Source organism: Xiphophorus hellerii, chromosome 7 (assembly GCF_003331165.1).
Source record: "Xiphophorus hellerii strain 12219 chromosome 7, Xiphophorus_hellerii-4.1, whole genome shotgun sequence".
NCBI classification, from domain to species: domain Eukaryota; kingdom Metazoa; phylum Chordata; class Actinopteri; order Cyprinodontiformes; family Poeciliidae; genus Xiphophorus; species Xiphophorus hellerii.
Window position 1 is genome coordinate 6,410,586 of NC_045678.1, and position 17,044 is coordinate 6,427,629.

Here is a 17,044-nt window from a genome sequence, read left to right on the forward strand (position 1 = left end):
GACAGGTGCAGCTCAGTTTGTTTCTTCATTATAGACTGTTGTTTGCAACCGTCTATTATGGTTGCAATAGACGGTTGGGTCTAATGATGGATGTCCATCATAAGACCCCTTATGATGGACAAGAACTTTGGACTTGGTGTTCCCTCACCCGGATACGGGTCACCGGGGCCAGTGTTGTATAAAGTACTGAAATCTCAGAGTCAAGTAAAAGTACAAGTACCTCTCCAAAATACGACTTTGGTAAAAGTCGAAGTCACTGACTGAAATGTTACTTGAGTAAAAGTCTTAAAGTATCTGAAACGTCTTGTACTTAAGTATGGAAATTACTGTAAAAATGGATGTACTCAAGTAATGTAATGAAAAGTACAAGTAAAAAGTAAAACAAGGCAAGTGTGAATGACATTTCTTATATTTTGGTAAACTTGTCAAATAAACTTAAAATAATGTACCCAACCAAGTGCAGGCAAAATGAAACCTGCTAATAAATTGTTCCAGTTTTAAAGAGTAGCACATGTTAATGGTTTGTGGTTTTGAACTTGCATGCCTTTCCTATATTCGTTAAATTTAGTCTAAATTGCTATCGCTATGGCTTCTGTCCCCCATTGAACTAGGGTGACCAGACGTCCTCTTTTTCCCGGACATGTCCTACTTTTCAGACCTAAAAAGATGTCCGGGGGGAATTTAAAAATTGTCCGGGATTTTGGTCAACTGCCTCAAACACATTACATAGCTTACAGTGCATTATAGGGCACGGCGCTGCGTGTCACGTAATCCCTGAGCCGCGTCAGTGCGGGCAGCACTCTTCTGTGTTCGTCCCTCCCTCCCACCCGCTGTACGGTGTTCTGATTTCTGATTTCCCCAACAATGGGAGAAGCGAAACAGGTGTATCCTATTGGAGGTGATGAACAAGCCCAGGCAAGCAGGCTACGGACTTTGTTCGGTAGCCTACTTGCTAATCAGTAGGTGGGGTCAAAACACTTTGTTTCTCTCTCTCGCTTTTTTGTAACGAGTAACTAAACCACACATTGAAAATGTATCGGAGTAAAAGTACGCAATTAAGTTCGGAAATGTAGTGAAGTAAAAGTGAAAGTCATCAAAAATTTTCATACTCGAGGAAAGTATGAAGTACTCCAAAATATACTTAAGTAAAGTAGTGAAGTATTTTTACTTCGTTACTATACAACACTGACCGGGGCCCCACTCTGGAGCCAGGCCTGGAGGGGGGGCACAATGGCGAGCGCCTGGTGGCTGGGCTTTTACCCATGGAGCCCAGCCGGGCTCAGCCCAAAGAGGAGACATGGGTCCCCCCCTCCCATGGGTCCACCACCAATGAGAGGGGCCAAAGGGATCGGGTGCATTGTGTGCTGGGTGGCTGCCAGAAGTCAGCTTCTGGCAGTCCGATTCTCGGTTGCAGAAGCTGGCTTTTGGGACATGGAATGTCACCTCTCTGGTGGGGAAGGAGCTGGAGCTAGTTTGTGAGGTGGAGAGGTTCCGGCTAGAAATAGTTGGTCTCACCGCGACGCACGGCTCTGGTTCTGGAACCAGTCTCCTTGAGAGGGGCTGGACATACTTCCACTCTGGATCTGCCCACAATGAGAGGCGTCGGGCAGGAGTGGGAATACTAGTTGCTCCCCATCTCGGCGCCTGTATGTTGGGGTTTACCCCAGTGAACGAGAGGGATTCTCGTTCACTGGGATTCGATGATCAACTTTGTCATCATTTCATCGGATCTGCGGCCTATGTCTTGGACACTCAGGTGAAGAGAGGTGCAGAGCTGTCCACTGACCACTACCTGGTGGTGAGTTGGCTCCGGTGGTGGGGGAGGAAGCCGGTCAGACCTGGCAGGCCCAAACGTGTTGTGAGGGTCTGCTGGGAACGTCTGGCGGAATCCCCTGTGAGACGGCGCTTTAACTCCCATCTCCGGCAGAACTTTGAACACGTTCCTGGGGAGGCGGGGGACATTGAGTCTGAGTGGACTATGTTCCGTGCCTCCATTGTCGAGGCGGCCTATCGGACCTGTGGCCGCAAGGTTGTTGGTGCCTGTCGAGGCGGCAACCCTCAAACCCGTTGGTGGACACTTTCGGTGAGGGATGCTGTCAGGCTGAAAAAGGAGTCCTATCGAGCCTTTTTGGCCTGTGGGACTCCGGAAGCAGCTGATGGGTACCGGCGGGCGAAGCAGCATGCGGCTCGGGTGGTTGCTGAGGCAAAAACTCGGGCGTGGGAGGAGTTTGGAGAGGCCCTGGAGAAAGACTTCCGTACGGCTTCGTGGCGATTCTGGTCCACCATCCGGCGTCTCAGGAGGGGAAAGCAGTGCATCACCAACACTGTTTATAGTGGGGATGGTGTGCTGCTGACCTCAACTCGGGATGTTGTGGGGTAGGTGGGCAGATTACTTCGAAGACCTCCTCACACACACACACACACACACACATACTGGTCCAGCTCTACACCCTCAGCAGGGTCCCGGAGGGTACATGGAAGTTCACCCAACCAGTCTACATGTGTTTTGTGGACTTGGAGAAGGCATTTGACCGTGTCCCTCGGGGAGCCCTGTGGGGGGTTTTCTGGGAGTATGGGGTACCGGGCCCTTTGATACGGGCTGTCAGGTCCCTGTATGACCGGTGTAAGAGTCTGGTCCACATTGCCGGCAGTAAGTCGGGCTCGTTTCCGGTGAGAGTTGGACTCCACCAGGGCTGCCCTTTGTCACCGATTTTGTTCATTACTTTCATGGACAGAATTTCTAGGCGCAGCCAAGGTGTTGAGGGGATACGATTTGGTGGCCTTAGAATCGCATCTCTGCTTTTTGCGGATGATGTGGTCCTATTGGCTTCATCAGGTCGGGATCTACAGCTCTCGCTAGAGCGGTTCGCAGCCGAGTGTGAAGCGGCCGGGATGAGGATCAGTGCCTCCAAATTCAAGGCCATGGTCTTGAGCCAGAAAAGGGTAGAGTGCCGCTTCCGGGTCGGGGGGGGGGTGTCCTGCCCCAAGTGGCAAGTATCTCAGGATCTTGTTCACGAATGAGGGAAGAAGGGAGCAGGAGATCGACAGGCGGATTGGCACAGCGTCTGCTGTAAAGCGGGCGCTGTACTGGTCCGTCGTGGTGAAGAGAGAGCTGAGTCAGAAAGCGAAGCTCTCGATTTACCAGTCGATCTACGTTCCTACCCTCATCTATGGTCTTGAGAGTTTTAAGTTGTTGGTATTTTTCTTTTTTTTTAGGAGTTCTCATAAAATTGCAACTTTAAACTCCTAATATTACAACTTTATTCTCATAAGAAAATTTTTTACCTGGCCCTGATGTTCCATCATAGAGCTGACCTGGATTTAATGTCCAGATAAGTAGAAACTGTAAAACAGGCTTCTCAGACAAGATGGCCGCCCTGGGCACACTGACAGTGCGTTAGTGGGGAAAAAAATAAAATAAAATATGTAATCTTCAAAACTAAACGTTTGATTATTCAATAAAAAAGGATTTATTGTCTAGCTCCAGGGACTCTTCGTGACCCCTCAGTGAACTTATCGAACAGCTGTCGTCAAAAGACCCTCAACACCAGCAGAACGGTCAACAGTTTTCTGCCTCAGGTTGTTAATAAGCTGAACCACCGTCAGGATGATGTACTTCATATTTTTTAACTTATATAATCATAGCCTTCCGGTGATTTTTATGTGTTTAATGACAATTTTAGCGATTCAAGCCCCTAGTGGAACACCATCTGGGTTTGTGTAAGCTAATAAAGGGTTCCTTCACATTTCACATATTTAGCCAGAGTTACGTTTCCAGATTTCCCAGACCTTTTTCTCCTTTTGAGAGAATAAATGAAAAAGTTCCATTCAAATTTATCAGATGGACTGATTGATTTTCAGATAAATGATGGGTGTGCAGTGTTAATTAGAAATTAATCCCTCAGTTTTCCAGACTGCGCAAGAAGGCTGCTTTGGGTGTAGATTAAAATTAAAAATACAACCGTGGTTATTAAACAAAACCAGGAGTTTACATTTACTGTCTGAAGTTAAATAAGACCAAACTTCTCTTGCTTTAGGTCAGTTAGAATAGGCACCATTATTTCAATTTGATAAATGCAACAATGAGGAAGAGAACGTGTTAAAGATGTATTTATTACAATATTTTTCAGATAACGAATGAATTCCTCATTTTCTTGAGGCAAGTTAAATTTGATGGTTTTCTTAAGGTAAGTTACTTTCCTGAAAGTTTTCTCGAGATAACGAGTCAATTTCCTGAGACATTCACCTATCCCGAGAAAATTATAGGTAAGAGCTAACCAGACTGAGGCTGCATCCATCTCTGCAGGTAACAGGTGTGTGTCTGATGTCTGCTGCGTCTCCAGAATAGTGTGTTTATATTTCCTGGCTGGTTCCTTGCACTAGTACAACGTGTCATGCTCCAATGTACAAAATGATCGTCATCTGGCCAGAACAACTCTGTAGAGCAGCTAATTTCAAGCTGCAACATAATCTTACACTCTCAGCAGCCCTTTTGCAAAGCATTATGCTTGTTTCATACTTAATGTTTACTCAAAGTGCCATTTTCTGGTTCGCTAGCTGTGCGGTTATTAATGACCTCCATCTCTTGCTCCCGAGTGCTCCAGACGGCTCAGCGTGTCAAATGTTTAGTTATTCCTCTACCGCCACTTATGGGAACGATCCTTTTAAAGATGATGTTTTCGGCTAGTGTTGGAGGAGTCGCTCTTTGGGCTGGAAGCACGGCTTTACGCCACTTACAGAAACCCATTAGCCTCAGCGCGTTGACCCGACTGCTACAGATCAGGGAAAAAATAACGTGGGAAATGTGAACAGCTTGGGGAGTATTTATGTATTGAAGCAAGTGTATGTCATGGTGAAAAAGCATTTCACCATGACATACACATTTTAAATGCTAAAACCTTCAATAATTCTAAATATTATTGTTTGTGCTCCAAGTTTTAGCTTCCTTAGTGGCTGATAAATCAAAGTTTCAGAATAACAGGAGGTTTGGGATCATGCTTTTCTTAAAGATTTTTTCAGATTATCGACGCAAGATCAAATCATCTACTCCTGTCTTAACTGTGGTACAAGGTGGCTAATTAATGCTAAAACACAGAAACACATGATCAACCATGACAAAAAAACAAACAGGAACGTGATCGAAAATCAAACTGAATAAATTAGAACTAAATGATAAATTTAGGCGCTTCGATGTTCCTGAGTAATACAGCACGTCTCCTGGGCTGTGATGATGATTTATCACAACAGCAAAAAAAGCAAAGGCTTGGCCAAGCATCATTAACAATAAATGGTGACACCAAGTGAGGTGCTGTTGTGCCTTTAAAGTCCAGAACTAAAAACCTTAGGCATTGTCATTCTACTCCAGCGTCCAGTTCTCTTTTTAAAACCATGTTCAGTAAATGGCCAGGATCCTAACTAACCAAGCTAATACCATCCAACACCTGACTGTCGCCAAACTGTCGTTCCTAATCCTGGCAAAAGCAGCGCCATAAATCAGTGTGTTTCGACAGCTGAAACATCAAACCAAACCAAATCAACTGAGTTGATTTGGTTTGATAAAAGTGTTAGCTTAGGAAAGACCATTCTGCTGTAGTGCCAAGATGGTTTCCACTGTGTATTAATGCACATTAAAGTGCATCTGGTGTGCGAACTATAACACTGTAAGAGTTTTTAGAGGTGGTCTGAGGTGTTGACACTTTTCATTATTTATGGGGAACTACTGTATGGTCCCCGACCCGGCAAATACTGGAGCTCCACTGTAAATTATATTTAGAACTGATGTGTGCTGTAGTAAAATGTAGGAAACAGTAAAGTATCGCCATCATAACTGATACCAGTAAAAGTCTCAGGTTAATGCTTGAAATATCATCTAGAGCACAATCAGCAAGGTTGATTCTTTCAGCTGTCGAGACGACACACACTACATCAATGTTGGGGAAACGAATACATTTTGTTGTTGTCAGAAATAAAAAGGTGTCAGAAATTACAAACCAAACATTGTCCATCAGGCTGTTGAGCTGTTTTTGTAGGCCTGCTTTGTAAAAAAAAAATATATATATATATATATATAAATAACAAAAAGCCAACAACACTTTCTACTGCACTGTATGTTTAAAAACTCTCATATGATTAGATGCCTGAAGAAAAACCAGCAAGCAGAGCCTCCGATTTAAAAAATGGGGCAGTAAACTTTAAGCCACCTTTAAGCCATTAAGGTATTGTGCCATGATTTATACAGCAGAGATTCATCCTCATCAAACTAAGAATAATTGTACTTTTCAGGTTGTGGGGTGGGTTATTTTCCTCAGATATGCCATAATCAGCCACCCATGCACATACACACACAATAGGCTTGGTGGGTAGTTTCAGGTTTTTCAGCGAGTACACTCTGAATAAAGATGGAGCTGATTCAGTCCCATTCTTCAACTTCACCTTAAATCAGCAGCTAGATTTATGAAAGTTGGACACAAGTGGGTGTTCCAACAGGAAATCTATACCAGCCCTGGTTAAAAGATTGCAAACTGTGTTTAAAAGCTAAATCCATGGTAGCAAACCAACCAGTCTGAACCCAGTGCTACCGTTTTAGATAACACCAAACAGAATCATAACAGAAGCTTGTTGATAGCTACCAAAAATGTTGTTGACACTAAGGGACATTGTAGTTTAAAAAATTGGCACAATAAATCAAATGTTCTGCTTTTACCAGCTCAGTCTGAGCTTTACCACAACTAAACGTCTGTCTTTGACGGATGTGGCTGTTCTAAAAGCTTTAGACGTAATGCCATTAATGTTATGAATCAGACTTAATAGGAAAGCTTTACGTCAAGACCCTTGTTAAAAATAAACCTGCTGTCCAACTACATGCATAATGGAATCCATAACATAAGAAATGTCCAGCTCAAGAAAATACTGCAGTCCAGGCAATACTTTGCAATGTAAATGAGAGGCTGACCGTGCCTGGTAGCTGGCGGGGTTAGAGACTCGACAATCTAATCCTTTCTCAATCAGTTATATATCTCATGCCTAAACAATGCAAAAGAATATAGGCAACAACAATATTTAGTCTGGATGCTACTGCTGAGCCAATGAGCACCAAAACAAGCAGTTTTCAGTGTCATTAGTTACGTTTCCGCCGACTGTAAATTTGTGCAAACTGAATTTTACTAAATTAAATTTCGCTTAATGGAAACAGCAATTTAAAAAGAAATTTCAGCTACATCAAAATTTGTGTATTTCGCCTGCCATGTGATCAACAACTGAAGGGTTTCCCCAAGTGTATTATAAGCCTAGTGGGTCACCAGGCTTTACTTGTGCCCCAGGCTAAACATTTCTTCTTTTTTTTTTTTAAACTCTTTTTAAAATGTTTGCATTTTTTTAACACTTTATATAGTTGGTGTTCAGGTATTAATCTTCAAACTTTCAATAACAGATAATTATCAAGAAATATTTTCAAATTTTCTCCCAACTTTAAACAGTTTTTAACTCAAAAACATGACAGGCCGCCCTCGCACCCAACCACCGGGATTAGCAAGTTTTCTGGGGGAAACCTAGAAGTGGATGTTACCGGCAGAAAAGCCGGTAACATCCACGATCGTCTTCTTCCTGTGAAAGAAGACGACAGGAAGTGGCAGGAGGATGATAGAGCCTCATGTTTTTTAATGACTTATCTTGTGAACAAACTTGTTCAGCTGTGATTTTAATCGCGTTCCTTGTTGAACGGAAACACCGCAATTGCAAAGTTGCATTTTTTCAACATTAGCGGAATATCCACAAAGGTTTTGTGCGCCATGTTCTATACGAGTGGCAGCCGTACTGGATACTAGACTCTGACTTTTCCCAGACAGGATTCTGACCTCAGCTGATCTTCTCGTTGCATTCACGGCTGGAAACAGGAACAATCTAACTTCTGAGAACAAACGGAACGCAACATTAACTCTGCATGTACTACCATGGAGACCCAACCATCCTCAAGGGGTCCAACTTTATTATACCGAAATCCCAGGGTCTCAGCTCAACATAGAAGACAGAGCACTGTAGTAGGGCTGCAAAATATTAAAAAATAAAGCAACGGCAACATTGCTTTTAAATACTGTAATGACAATATCAGTTGCGATAAATCCTCGGTTTCCTCATGTCTTACTTTCTAAGCTGCAATTAGGATGCTGCAGCCATTCTGCGACTGTCAGCACTTGGGCACTATCACATGTTGCAGGGGTGGACATCTACTGTAGTGAGACTCCATCTGATAGGCTGAATATTAATATGCATGCAAGATGTGAATTCCTGACACATGACATGTTGTTTGATGCGACTTGATGCAAGCAACTGGCAGTTCAGTGAACAGGAACTTCTTACCAAAATCTTACCACTAAATATAACTGTAGTAGTGCTGCATGATATTAGGCAAATAATCTTTTTGTTGTAGGCCTGCAAGAAACAGTTACTTAAGTATTCATTATTCTAAAATTAATTGATTAATCGGATAAAAAGAAAATTGGCCCATTCTGCAGATTTTTCATTTAAATTGTCTTTTTTATGTTATAAATACATTGAGATGCAAATAAGTCAATCTATTCCATTTTTAAATAAGAAAATTTGCCTTTTACTGCGTAAAATGTAATAGAATAGGATTTCTTTAGTGAACATTTGATTATTTGTAACAAATGAAGCATCTGCAGCAAAAACCAGATTTTTAATATCAACGTGTGAAAAGCTCAGGCCTTTCCGTGTGACTTATCAGCACAGTGTAGGACCGATCTGTTGGGGGATTTTTTCAGCGAAGAGATTAAAAATTGGACAGCAAAAGGTGTTTACTATGAGATTTCAATTTTTTCTTTTTACAGAATTTGAACCAGGTGAAACTAAAACTATGCTACTTGAAGTTCCATGTAGGACATATTTAGAAAAATAAGTTTTTCGTTTTATCTTAAATGGAAAACGTATACATGTTTTGGAAAGTTTTGGCCTAATTACTGCTCTGAGTGTGTTGTTCATTCCACAAATAGTCTTTTTTTAAAGTCTATATAGTCCAGTTAACGACCAATCGATTGTTAAATTAGTTGATGACCATTTCAATAATCAATTCATCACCATTAATGCTATTAATCGTTTCAGCCCTTGCTTGTTGTGAATCGCCACTATATAAATAACCTGATTTCAATAGATTTTCCGGATGACATCTGCAGGGATCTCCTCCGTTGCAACTTTACAGCATTTTGGTAAATTATGCACAAAACAAGCAATTCCACACTAGAATTCTTGCCCTAGTTTCTACAGGAAAACCCTCTACACTAGTAATTTTACTCCTCCAAGAACAACACTTGACAGACGACGCGTCTGCACATCCTACAGGGCACCGGGTTCCAAACAGCACAACATGCCATTTGGAAAAACCCTGAATATCATCTACATGAGAGGAACAGCAACAAAGCAGCAGAGACTCCGCCACACCAAATCACACATGCAAATGCAACAACAACAACATCCAGCTCATAACCAAAAGATTTTAAAGCCTGTTTTAAACAGACGAGAGTGTGCGAGCTCGTAAACCTCGACACGATCTGCCAGCAGGAAGAAAAAAAAATTATTCGAGAACAGGGCCGAGGTGATAAAATATCTGTTGTTTCAGAACCTGAACAATAAAACCCGGAGGAGACACAAAAGGTGGCAGCGCTCGCAGGAGAGCGCAGATGTGCTGAGAGGCGAGGGAGGAGGGAACACCTGTGTTGACGTGTCTGGAAAGGTTCAGTGGAGCGTGCTTCCTTCTGCCAACAACGCCACACCTTTCAGCCGTCGCTGCAGACCTGTACGACCGGTGACAAACGCTTCGCTGGCTTAAGCTTTAAAGGCTCCTACATACTTCAACCAAAGATGGGCAGTTGTTTGTATTTGCACATACCTTTCTTACAACAGCGTAGACCACCTGGGGGGCACCCCCTTCCGCTTCAGTGTACGTCGACCCCCTACTATTGGGGGTTCCCACTTCCTCCCTTACAAACCGTTCACAGAGCTAGCGCCACACGTACGCCTCCTCCGTGAACAATGCCGTTACAGTTTCCATCAAGGAGTTATTAACCATTCAACCGTCCCATTACTGGAGCCAGGATTTACATGCTAAACGGAATAAATCAATGCTAGTCATCATGCTAATCACTCAACATGCTAGAGACTGCCCTCAGTCACTAGTCATTTGCCTAATTTCTTTTACATATTGGCTATGTTCAGTATGGTGGATGGAAAAAGTGAATGTACGTTCACATGTTCATGATGTCCCACACGCTACTGACATCATTTAAGCTAACAATGCTAAGATTACAATTTCATTTTAGCTTCTACATTAATGTTTGTATACTGAATGGATCAAGTCAGTGTTAGTCAACATGCTGGTGTCAACATCCTACTGGTTGTGCCGACATGCCAGTTGCTCAACATGCTAGTGATAGCCCTCATGCTAACATTAGCATTTCAGCTAAATTAAGCATTTTAGCTATTTTTATATACATTAGCTATATTTAGCATACTGTATGGAGTTAGCTGACTTCCCATGATAGTGATATCCCACATGCTACTGACAGCATTTAAGTTAACCTTAGCACATTAGCTAATTTTAGCCTATACATTAATGTTTGCACGCTGAATAAAGTTCGTTAGTGTTGGGGAACATGCTAGGGATAACGCGCATCCTCCTGGTAGTGTCAACATTCTAGTCTCTCTACATGCCAGTGATAGCTATCACGCTAATGTTAGCTGTAAAGCTAATATAAACATTTGAGCTATTTTTTTTATACATCACATGAATGGAGTCCATGTTAGTGAACATGCTAGTGATACACCATGGTGCTGACTTCTAGCTAACCTTAGCATTGTTGCTAATTTTCAGCATCAGAACCCTTAATTCAAGTTTGACTGATACACACTTTTTAAAATTTCTGATGAAATTTTGTAGTTATAGTAGTTATTTAGTGAAGAACTTTACAAATGTACGTAATTCTTCGTTATCTCAGTTAAATGTTTTTCAGAAGTATTCATGTCACCTGCGGATACAAAAGCCGTATAGTGAAAACGGACTAGTTGAAAAGAAATATCAAAATTGCTGTCCAAGCGCATTTCTGCATAAAACACGGCAACAAACGTCTGACCAATCACACAACACTTTGCACAGAGCTAGCAGCCAGAGCGGGAAGCCGTTCAACTCACCTGTGCCTGTTCTCGTCATGTCCTCCCTGTCCGTGAATTATCACCTGACCTGAGCTGTGCTTCCCCTCTTTGGGCGAGTCGATGTGCGGGATGAGCACGTCCTCCAAGCCCAGGTCGAAGCGCTTGTGCTTGGAGTTGTCCGGGAGGAAAAAGAAGGCCCCGAAGCATAGGGTGATGAAGGCACTGAGAATGAGGAGGAGGATGAACTTCTCCGACAGCCTCAACGTGGCTCTGTGGTGCGTGAAGGAGGAGGCGCCCGGCGACAGAGTGGGTATCCTGCGGCCCGACAGCGGCAGCAGAGCCGGCGTCGTCATAGTTTCTGAGTCGGGTTAAAGAGTCAACTCGGGGGAGGGGCGGGGCGGGGCACGGGGGTAGGTGTCGGTTTCCAGGTGCCACAGAGGTGGTGGTGTAGCGGCATGCGTCGGCTGCTGGGCGTTATTATCTCATCCCTGCATTGGGGCGTCGGGAGGCAAAGGGGGAGCGAGGCGCCTCGGTGAAGAAGCGACTGGTCGGGAAGGAACGGGTCATGGTGAGTCTGGAAAGAAAAGACAGATGTTACTAATGGCGTCCATTTATAAAACCAGATGCAGGAGCAGATCTGCTGGCACTCCTGATAAAAGGTAATTAGCTATTTTATTGCGGCAGGAAAACTTCACGCCGAAAGAAATGTGAAAAATCCAACGTTCCATTTGAGAACATTTATCCAATAAATAGCACCAGGGCACCATTGTTGGTAATCTGAAAAACAGCTATTAAAATTCAATTCAAAAACACTTTATTCATTCCAAAGGGAAATTAAATGTCATAACTCATATCATCCAAGTATCTCTGTAGATGGGAATGGTGTGAGGAGGAGGGCATCACTGGTAGCAGTCAGTCCTTTAATGAATTAGAAGGCTGCTGCTGTGTGACAGTCTCAAGACTGCAAACGCTGCTAATCCACCTCATTTGCTTGTGCCGCGCTTCTTTACGCCTCCGTCTGGTGGCATGGTTAGAAAGCCGGGCAGAGAGGTGTTGGAGTTGAGGATGTCATCCTTTCCTGTTCTATTATGAGGGATGGAAGAGAAGGTTTGAATATAACTGCACTACGGCTGAAACGATTAATAGTGATTAATCGACTAAATGATGTAGTTGTCAACTAATTTAGCAATCGATTAATCTTTGACTGGAGTATGCAGACTCAAAAAAAAGTCAATTTAGGGAGAGAACAACATACTCATGAGTAATTAAGCCAAAAGTGTAATATTCATTAATAAATATATATATATTCCAGATTTAAAAAAAAACATGTTTATAAATATGTTTCATCTAGAACTCCTGAAGTTGTACAGTTCAAACTCTGTAAAAAAAAAATTTAAAATCTACAATTAAACACATTTTGAATCCAATTATTAACTGGTTAATCTAAAAAAAAAAACGTCAACACATCAGCTCTGCACTATATTGTTCAGTTGAGCAGAAAGGTTTGAGCTTTTCATATGTTGTTATAAGTATGTTTTTTAGCTGTAGATGAATCTTTTATTACAAATGATCATCTATGCGCTCAAGAAATTGTATTGAATTTTAGGCAATAAAACGCTTTCTTTCATTTAAAGAAGGAATTTATTTTCATCTATTAATGTATTTCAGAATACTGAATAAAAAGAAAAGGCTTAAGAGAAATCTGCAGAATGTCAATTTTTATCTGATTACTCAATTAATCATAATAATGATCAATTACCAAAATGATCATAAGTTGCTTCCCTAAACTATACCTTTCTTTTTTGATTGTAGCTTCAAAGAATTTCTATATTATTGGGGTGAAAATATGTTATTGACACAAAATCCCCATTAATTTAGCTGTTAAGCTAAATTAAAGGCAGTGGTTCCCAAAGATTTTCTGGGCTCCCCTATGGATTACAATAAAATCCCCTCCCCCCCCAAAAAAATAAAAATCAACTCACACACATCGTTCAACCAGACATAAACTATAAACATATTTTGTTTTCGAACTCCACTGAAGTTTATTTCACACTTCAGGTTGCAACAAAACAAACTACTGTACAAACCATCTTTACAGTGAAACACTTTTGTGCAACTGTTTTTTAAAATTTTTTATTCATCCACACCGCTTCCCGCGCCTGCCCTGCAATGGCACTGCGCCCCCCCCAGGGGGCGCGCCCCACACTTTGGGAACCACTGGGTTAAAGGTAAGAGAGATCACCAAGTCCTGCCATCACAAACATAAACAGGTGGAATTTACTAACCTCTACTAGGACTTTAACTTAAACCCCTTAATCAGATGACAGCATGAGGAATTCACTACCTCACCTGGTCAGCAGGCGTGTGGAGACTCAACTGAACTCTGCTGCGAGTCGGCTTACCTAAAAACCTGGGTTTTGGTCTGCCTTCAACTGAACCTCGACGCGGATCGCTGATTGCATCCAAAGTGATCAGCGGCCCGCGCTCTTTGGTCCACTGTCAAAAGTGCAACTTGAAAATGAGCCGACCTAAACGAGGGTTTTAAATTTTCATCATTCCCTTCCCAATCGAACCCCGGTGTGAAACGGCTTCAAGCAGAGTTTTTTGGCAACAGACGACCCAGGTGGTTTTGGTAGGAATCAGAAAGAAGAACTGGGTAGAAAAGCACTTCATGTTCTTCACAAAGTACATGGGAGGACCTGCGACGATGAGGCAAAGTTTCTCTTCTAACTACAAAATTCTGCTAGGCTCTTTAATAGTTTGTTAATTACCAAAACAACAGAGAAATGCAGGACACACAGACCTTTTCCAAAAACCATAACAGACCCCAAAAACCTACATCCAGTGGAATGAGCTGAACAGAAAACGGTGTGAGAAATGGTGAAAGATCACTCTCTGAATATGCATCTCAAGATCGAGTGCTGCACCTTTCAGAACAGAAATTACACAAAGTACCAAGAGCAGAGGCGCCAGCAGTTGTGCCACAGATTTAGTTAAGAATCATTCTCAATTTTTAGATATTTTCTCAAAGAGATTACGCATTTATAGGCTTTATTCGGTTATTCCACAACTTTTCCAGGGAACTATCGGCATCATGCGGTGACAGGCACACAGAACGACCTGTTTGGAGTTTTAACACTTCAAAATTACAGAAACGCGCCGTGAAAAGTCAAGAAAAATCCACCCTTATCAGATGAAACACCAAAATAGTAAGCAATCCTTTCCTGTGCTGTTTTGTCATATTCCCCTCACACACACACACACACACAAAATAATCCTTAATCCTCCAGCAATGAGAAAAATGACAAACATATTTCCAAGAGGCTTAAGGTATCAGGAGGCTGTGCAACAACTGTGTGATCAACAGTCCTGGACTCCATCGAGCTTTTGTTTTTAGTCGATTTTGTCGCACTTTGGTACATATTGTAATTTCGCCTGTCATTAAATCAGAAATACAATTAACAGAACTGGAGAATCGGGATTTCCAATCTGCTTCGAGAGGGGAGACAAACGAGTGCGGTCGGAACATGCATTATTATTCCCAATAAATACAACGCAGTCGTTTTCACTCTAACAGACGAGAGATTCGTCGAATATCTTCGAATCTGCACTTGGAAAAAATGAGGGGGGGGGGGGAGAGACACATCATCCAAAGCTGTGCCCGATTATGTTGATGGGTGGGCAAATGTTTGACTTCGAGGCAAAGGTGGGTGGAAATCAAACAAATCAGCCCCGCGATTAACAGACTAAAGCAGAACCAGTGAAAGTGCTGTTAACACAAACGATTATCCGCAGGCTGTGTTTGCTCATACCGCGGGTTTCTGTTAACGTCATCGTGGAGCAGCGATGTATCGGCGTGTTCACAGGCTGAATACCAAGTTCATTTTGTGACAGTGCCAGCCTGTGAGAGCTGATTAGCCTCTATAGAAGCTAACAGCCAGAGAAGCTAACGTCTGCTGCTAACGCTGGCTAACAGAGGATGTGGGGATGAATGTCGACTAACGCCAGAGGAAATACATGAATAAAAAAAATATTAAATATTCCGGTTTTTGACGTATAGGCTTCCTGTTGCGTTAACTGGTGTAAAACGCTGAGCTTTAAAAGCCTGCTGGGAGCGCTAGCTGTGTGGCTAGGCTGCTAACGCTAGCTAGCTGTGAAGCTACGGAGTGACCGAGGCGCCTCCTCGCTGTGCTGCATCACCACCTTTCTCGTTCGCTCTGCGAAAAACGAAGCCGTGCGGGATTCCCGGTCCACCTTTTAGACGCTGTCCTCATGTCCACGAAGGTTCCAACGCCGCTGTCGTGACCGGCTGCGAGGGCAGCACGGCTCGGAACCACAGAGCAGCGTTCCGGCCAGCTGAGCTCCGCGGACGTTGAGGAGGATGTTGATGACCAGCCGCTCCGCTCTGATGGACCGCAGCGACGGACTGACTGAGCTGCTGCTGCCGCTCCGCGATCCAGCATCAGCTACTCAGCCTGCCTCCTCCGGTTAGGGACCGTCTGACTAAAACGAGGCTGGCACAATCACTCAGAGACCATATGGATTCATGTTGTGCAGAAAATGAAGCGATGACCTTCTTCCATGTACAAACTATAAATATTCACAAGACAGATATATTCACCCGAGCTGTTTTTTGTAACCGTGCTTTATTTGTTCTCCAATAGCGATAAATAATTTGAGCTGAATATAATGTACCCCAGGGAAACACAATTAAGGCACAGCTGAATCAGTGCCACCGTTACCTGATAAGGGAACATGCTCGTGGATTATTTATTACTGCAGGCCAAATATGACTTTAATACTGCTTGTTTGTCAGAGATAAGCTACTGCGAAATTCACTTTAATGAAATGGAAAGTAACTGCACTACTGGTGACATTATTACAGTATATGTGCTATAAATTTGCACCTGTACTTTGGGTCTACAGGTACAAATTTAGCGTGTTTGCTTTGTCCTTTGCTGCGCCCTGGACCAGACTTTAGAAAGGGATTACGGGGGTGGCGGTGGCCCAGGGCAGAGAGATTTGAGGGGCGACATTTTATTTATTTATTTTTAAGTGCTGTGAATGCTTTACAAACATTGCACCTTATAATAAATGGTATTTTTTTAAATAAATGTATAAAAAATAATCTAAATATGATTTAACTAAGTATTTAAATATTAATTTACATTTATTAAAATTCATAAATTTAAATACATTTATTAATTTATTTAAATTCATAACTTTAGATTTATGATTTTATTAATATATTAATATTTCGATTTATTAACTTACATATTTTATCAATTTAAATTAATTATATATATATTTAAATTATATAAATTGTTATATTTTGTATAATACTTTAATTTAATATAAGTTACTGTTTTAAAGCAACAATCCATCAATTCATACTAGGTAATGTTTAGATCTGTATATGTGATCTGTAATTTGAATGAGTAAATATATATATTTTTTTATTTTATTTTGATAGGGCACCAAACCTGACTTCGGCCCTTATTCTTCTTTGTGCGGCCCTTCATGCATCTGAAAATGATGTTCAGATTCAATTCATTTCAAAAATACTTTGTTTATACCAAAGGGAAGTTAAATGTAACTCACATCATCTTTCAAAGACTCATTCTGGCAGGTAAAATCTCTGGTAGCAGTCATGCAGCGAATCCGAAGAGGCCTCTGACTGAAGACTGTTGCTGTTGAACAGTCTCACGAGAGTTGAATTTCCTGGCATGTCCGCGTTAGCATGTCCTGGATGACATCATCAGTTGTTGGCAAGCACTGCTAATCCAACTCCGTTGCTTTTGCCGCTCCTCTTTAAATCTACGTCTGGCCATACGGTTAGAAATTCCGGGCAGAGTTGTAGACATGACTCTAGTCTAGAAATAAAGAT

The 17,044-nt window shown here is 42.2% G+C and overlaps 1 protein-coding gene across 2 annotated transcripts in view; it reads right to left on the reverse strand.

The window, feature by feature from the left end:
• Positions 1-16,190, reverse strand: part of man1a2 (mannosidase, alpha, class 1A, member 2) — a 137,176-nt gene extending 120,986 nt beyond the window's left edge. The window contains exons 1-2 of one of the 2 annotated variants that reach the window (XM_032568166.1): positions 15,412-16,190; positions 11,197-11,731 (exon numbers count right to left, since the gene is read on the reverse strand). In XM_032568166.1, coding sequence (XP_032424057.1) covers positions 11,197-11,510 — 314 coding nt within the window. In that variant the 5' untranslated portion in view covers positions 11,511-11,731; positions 15,412-16,190. Of the gene's footprint in view, positions 1-11,196; positions 11,732-15,360 lie in introns of both variants that reach the window. The other variant, XM_032568165.1, reaches the window with a different exon arrangement.
• Positions 16,191-17,044: the final 854 nt, after the last annotated feature.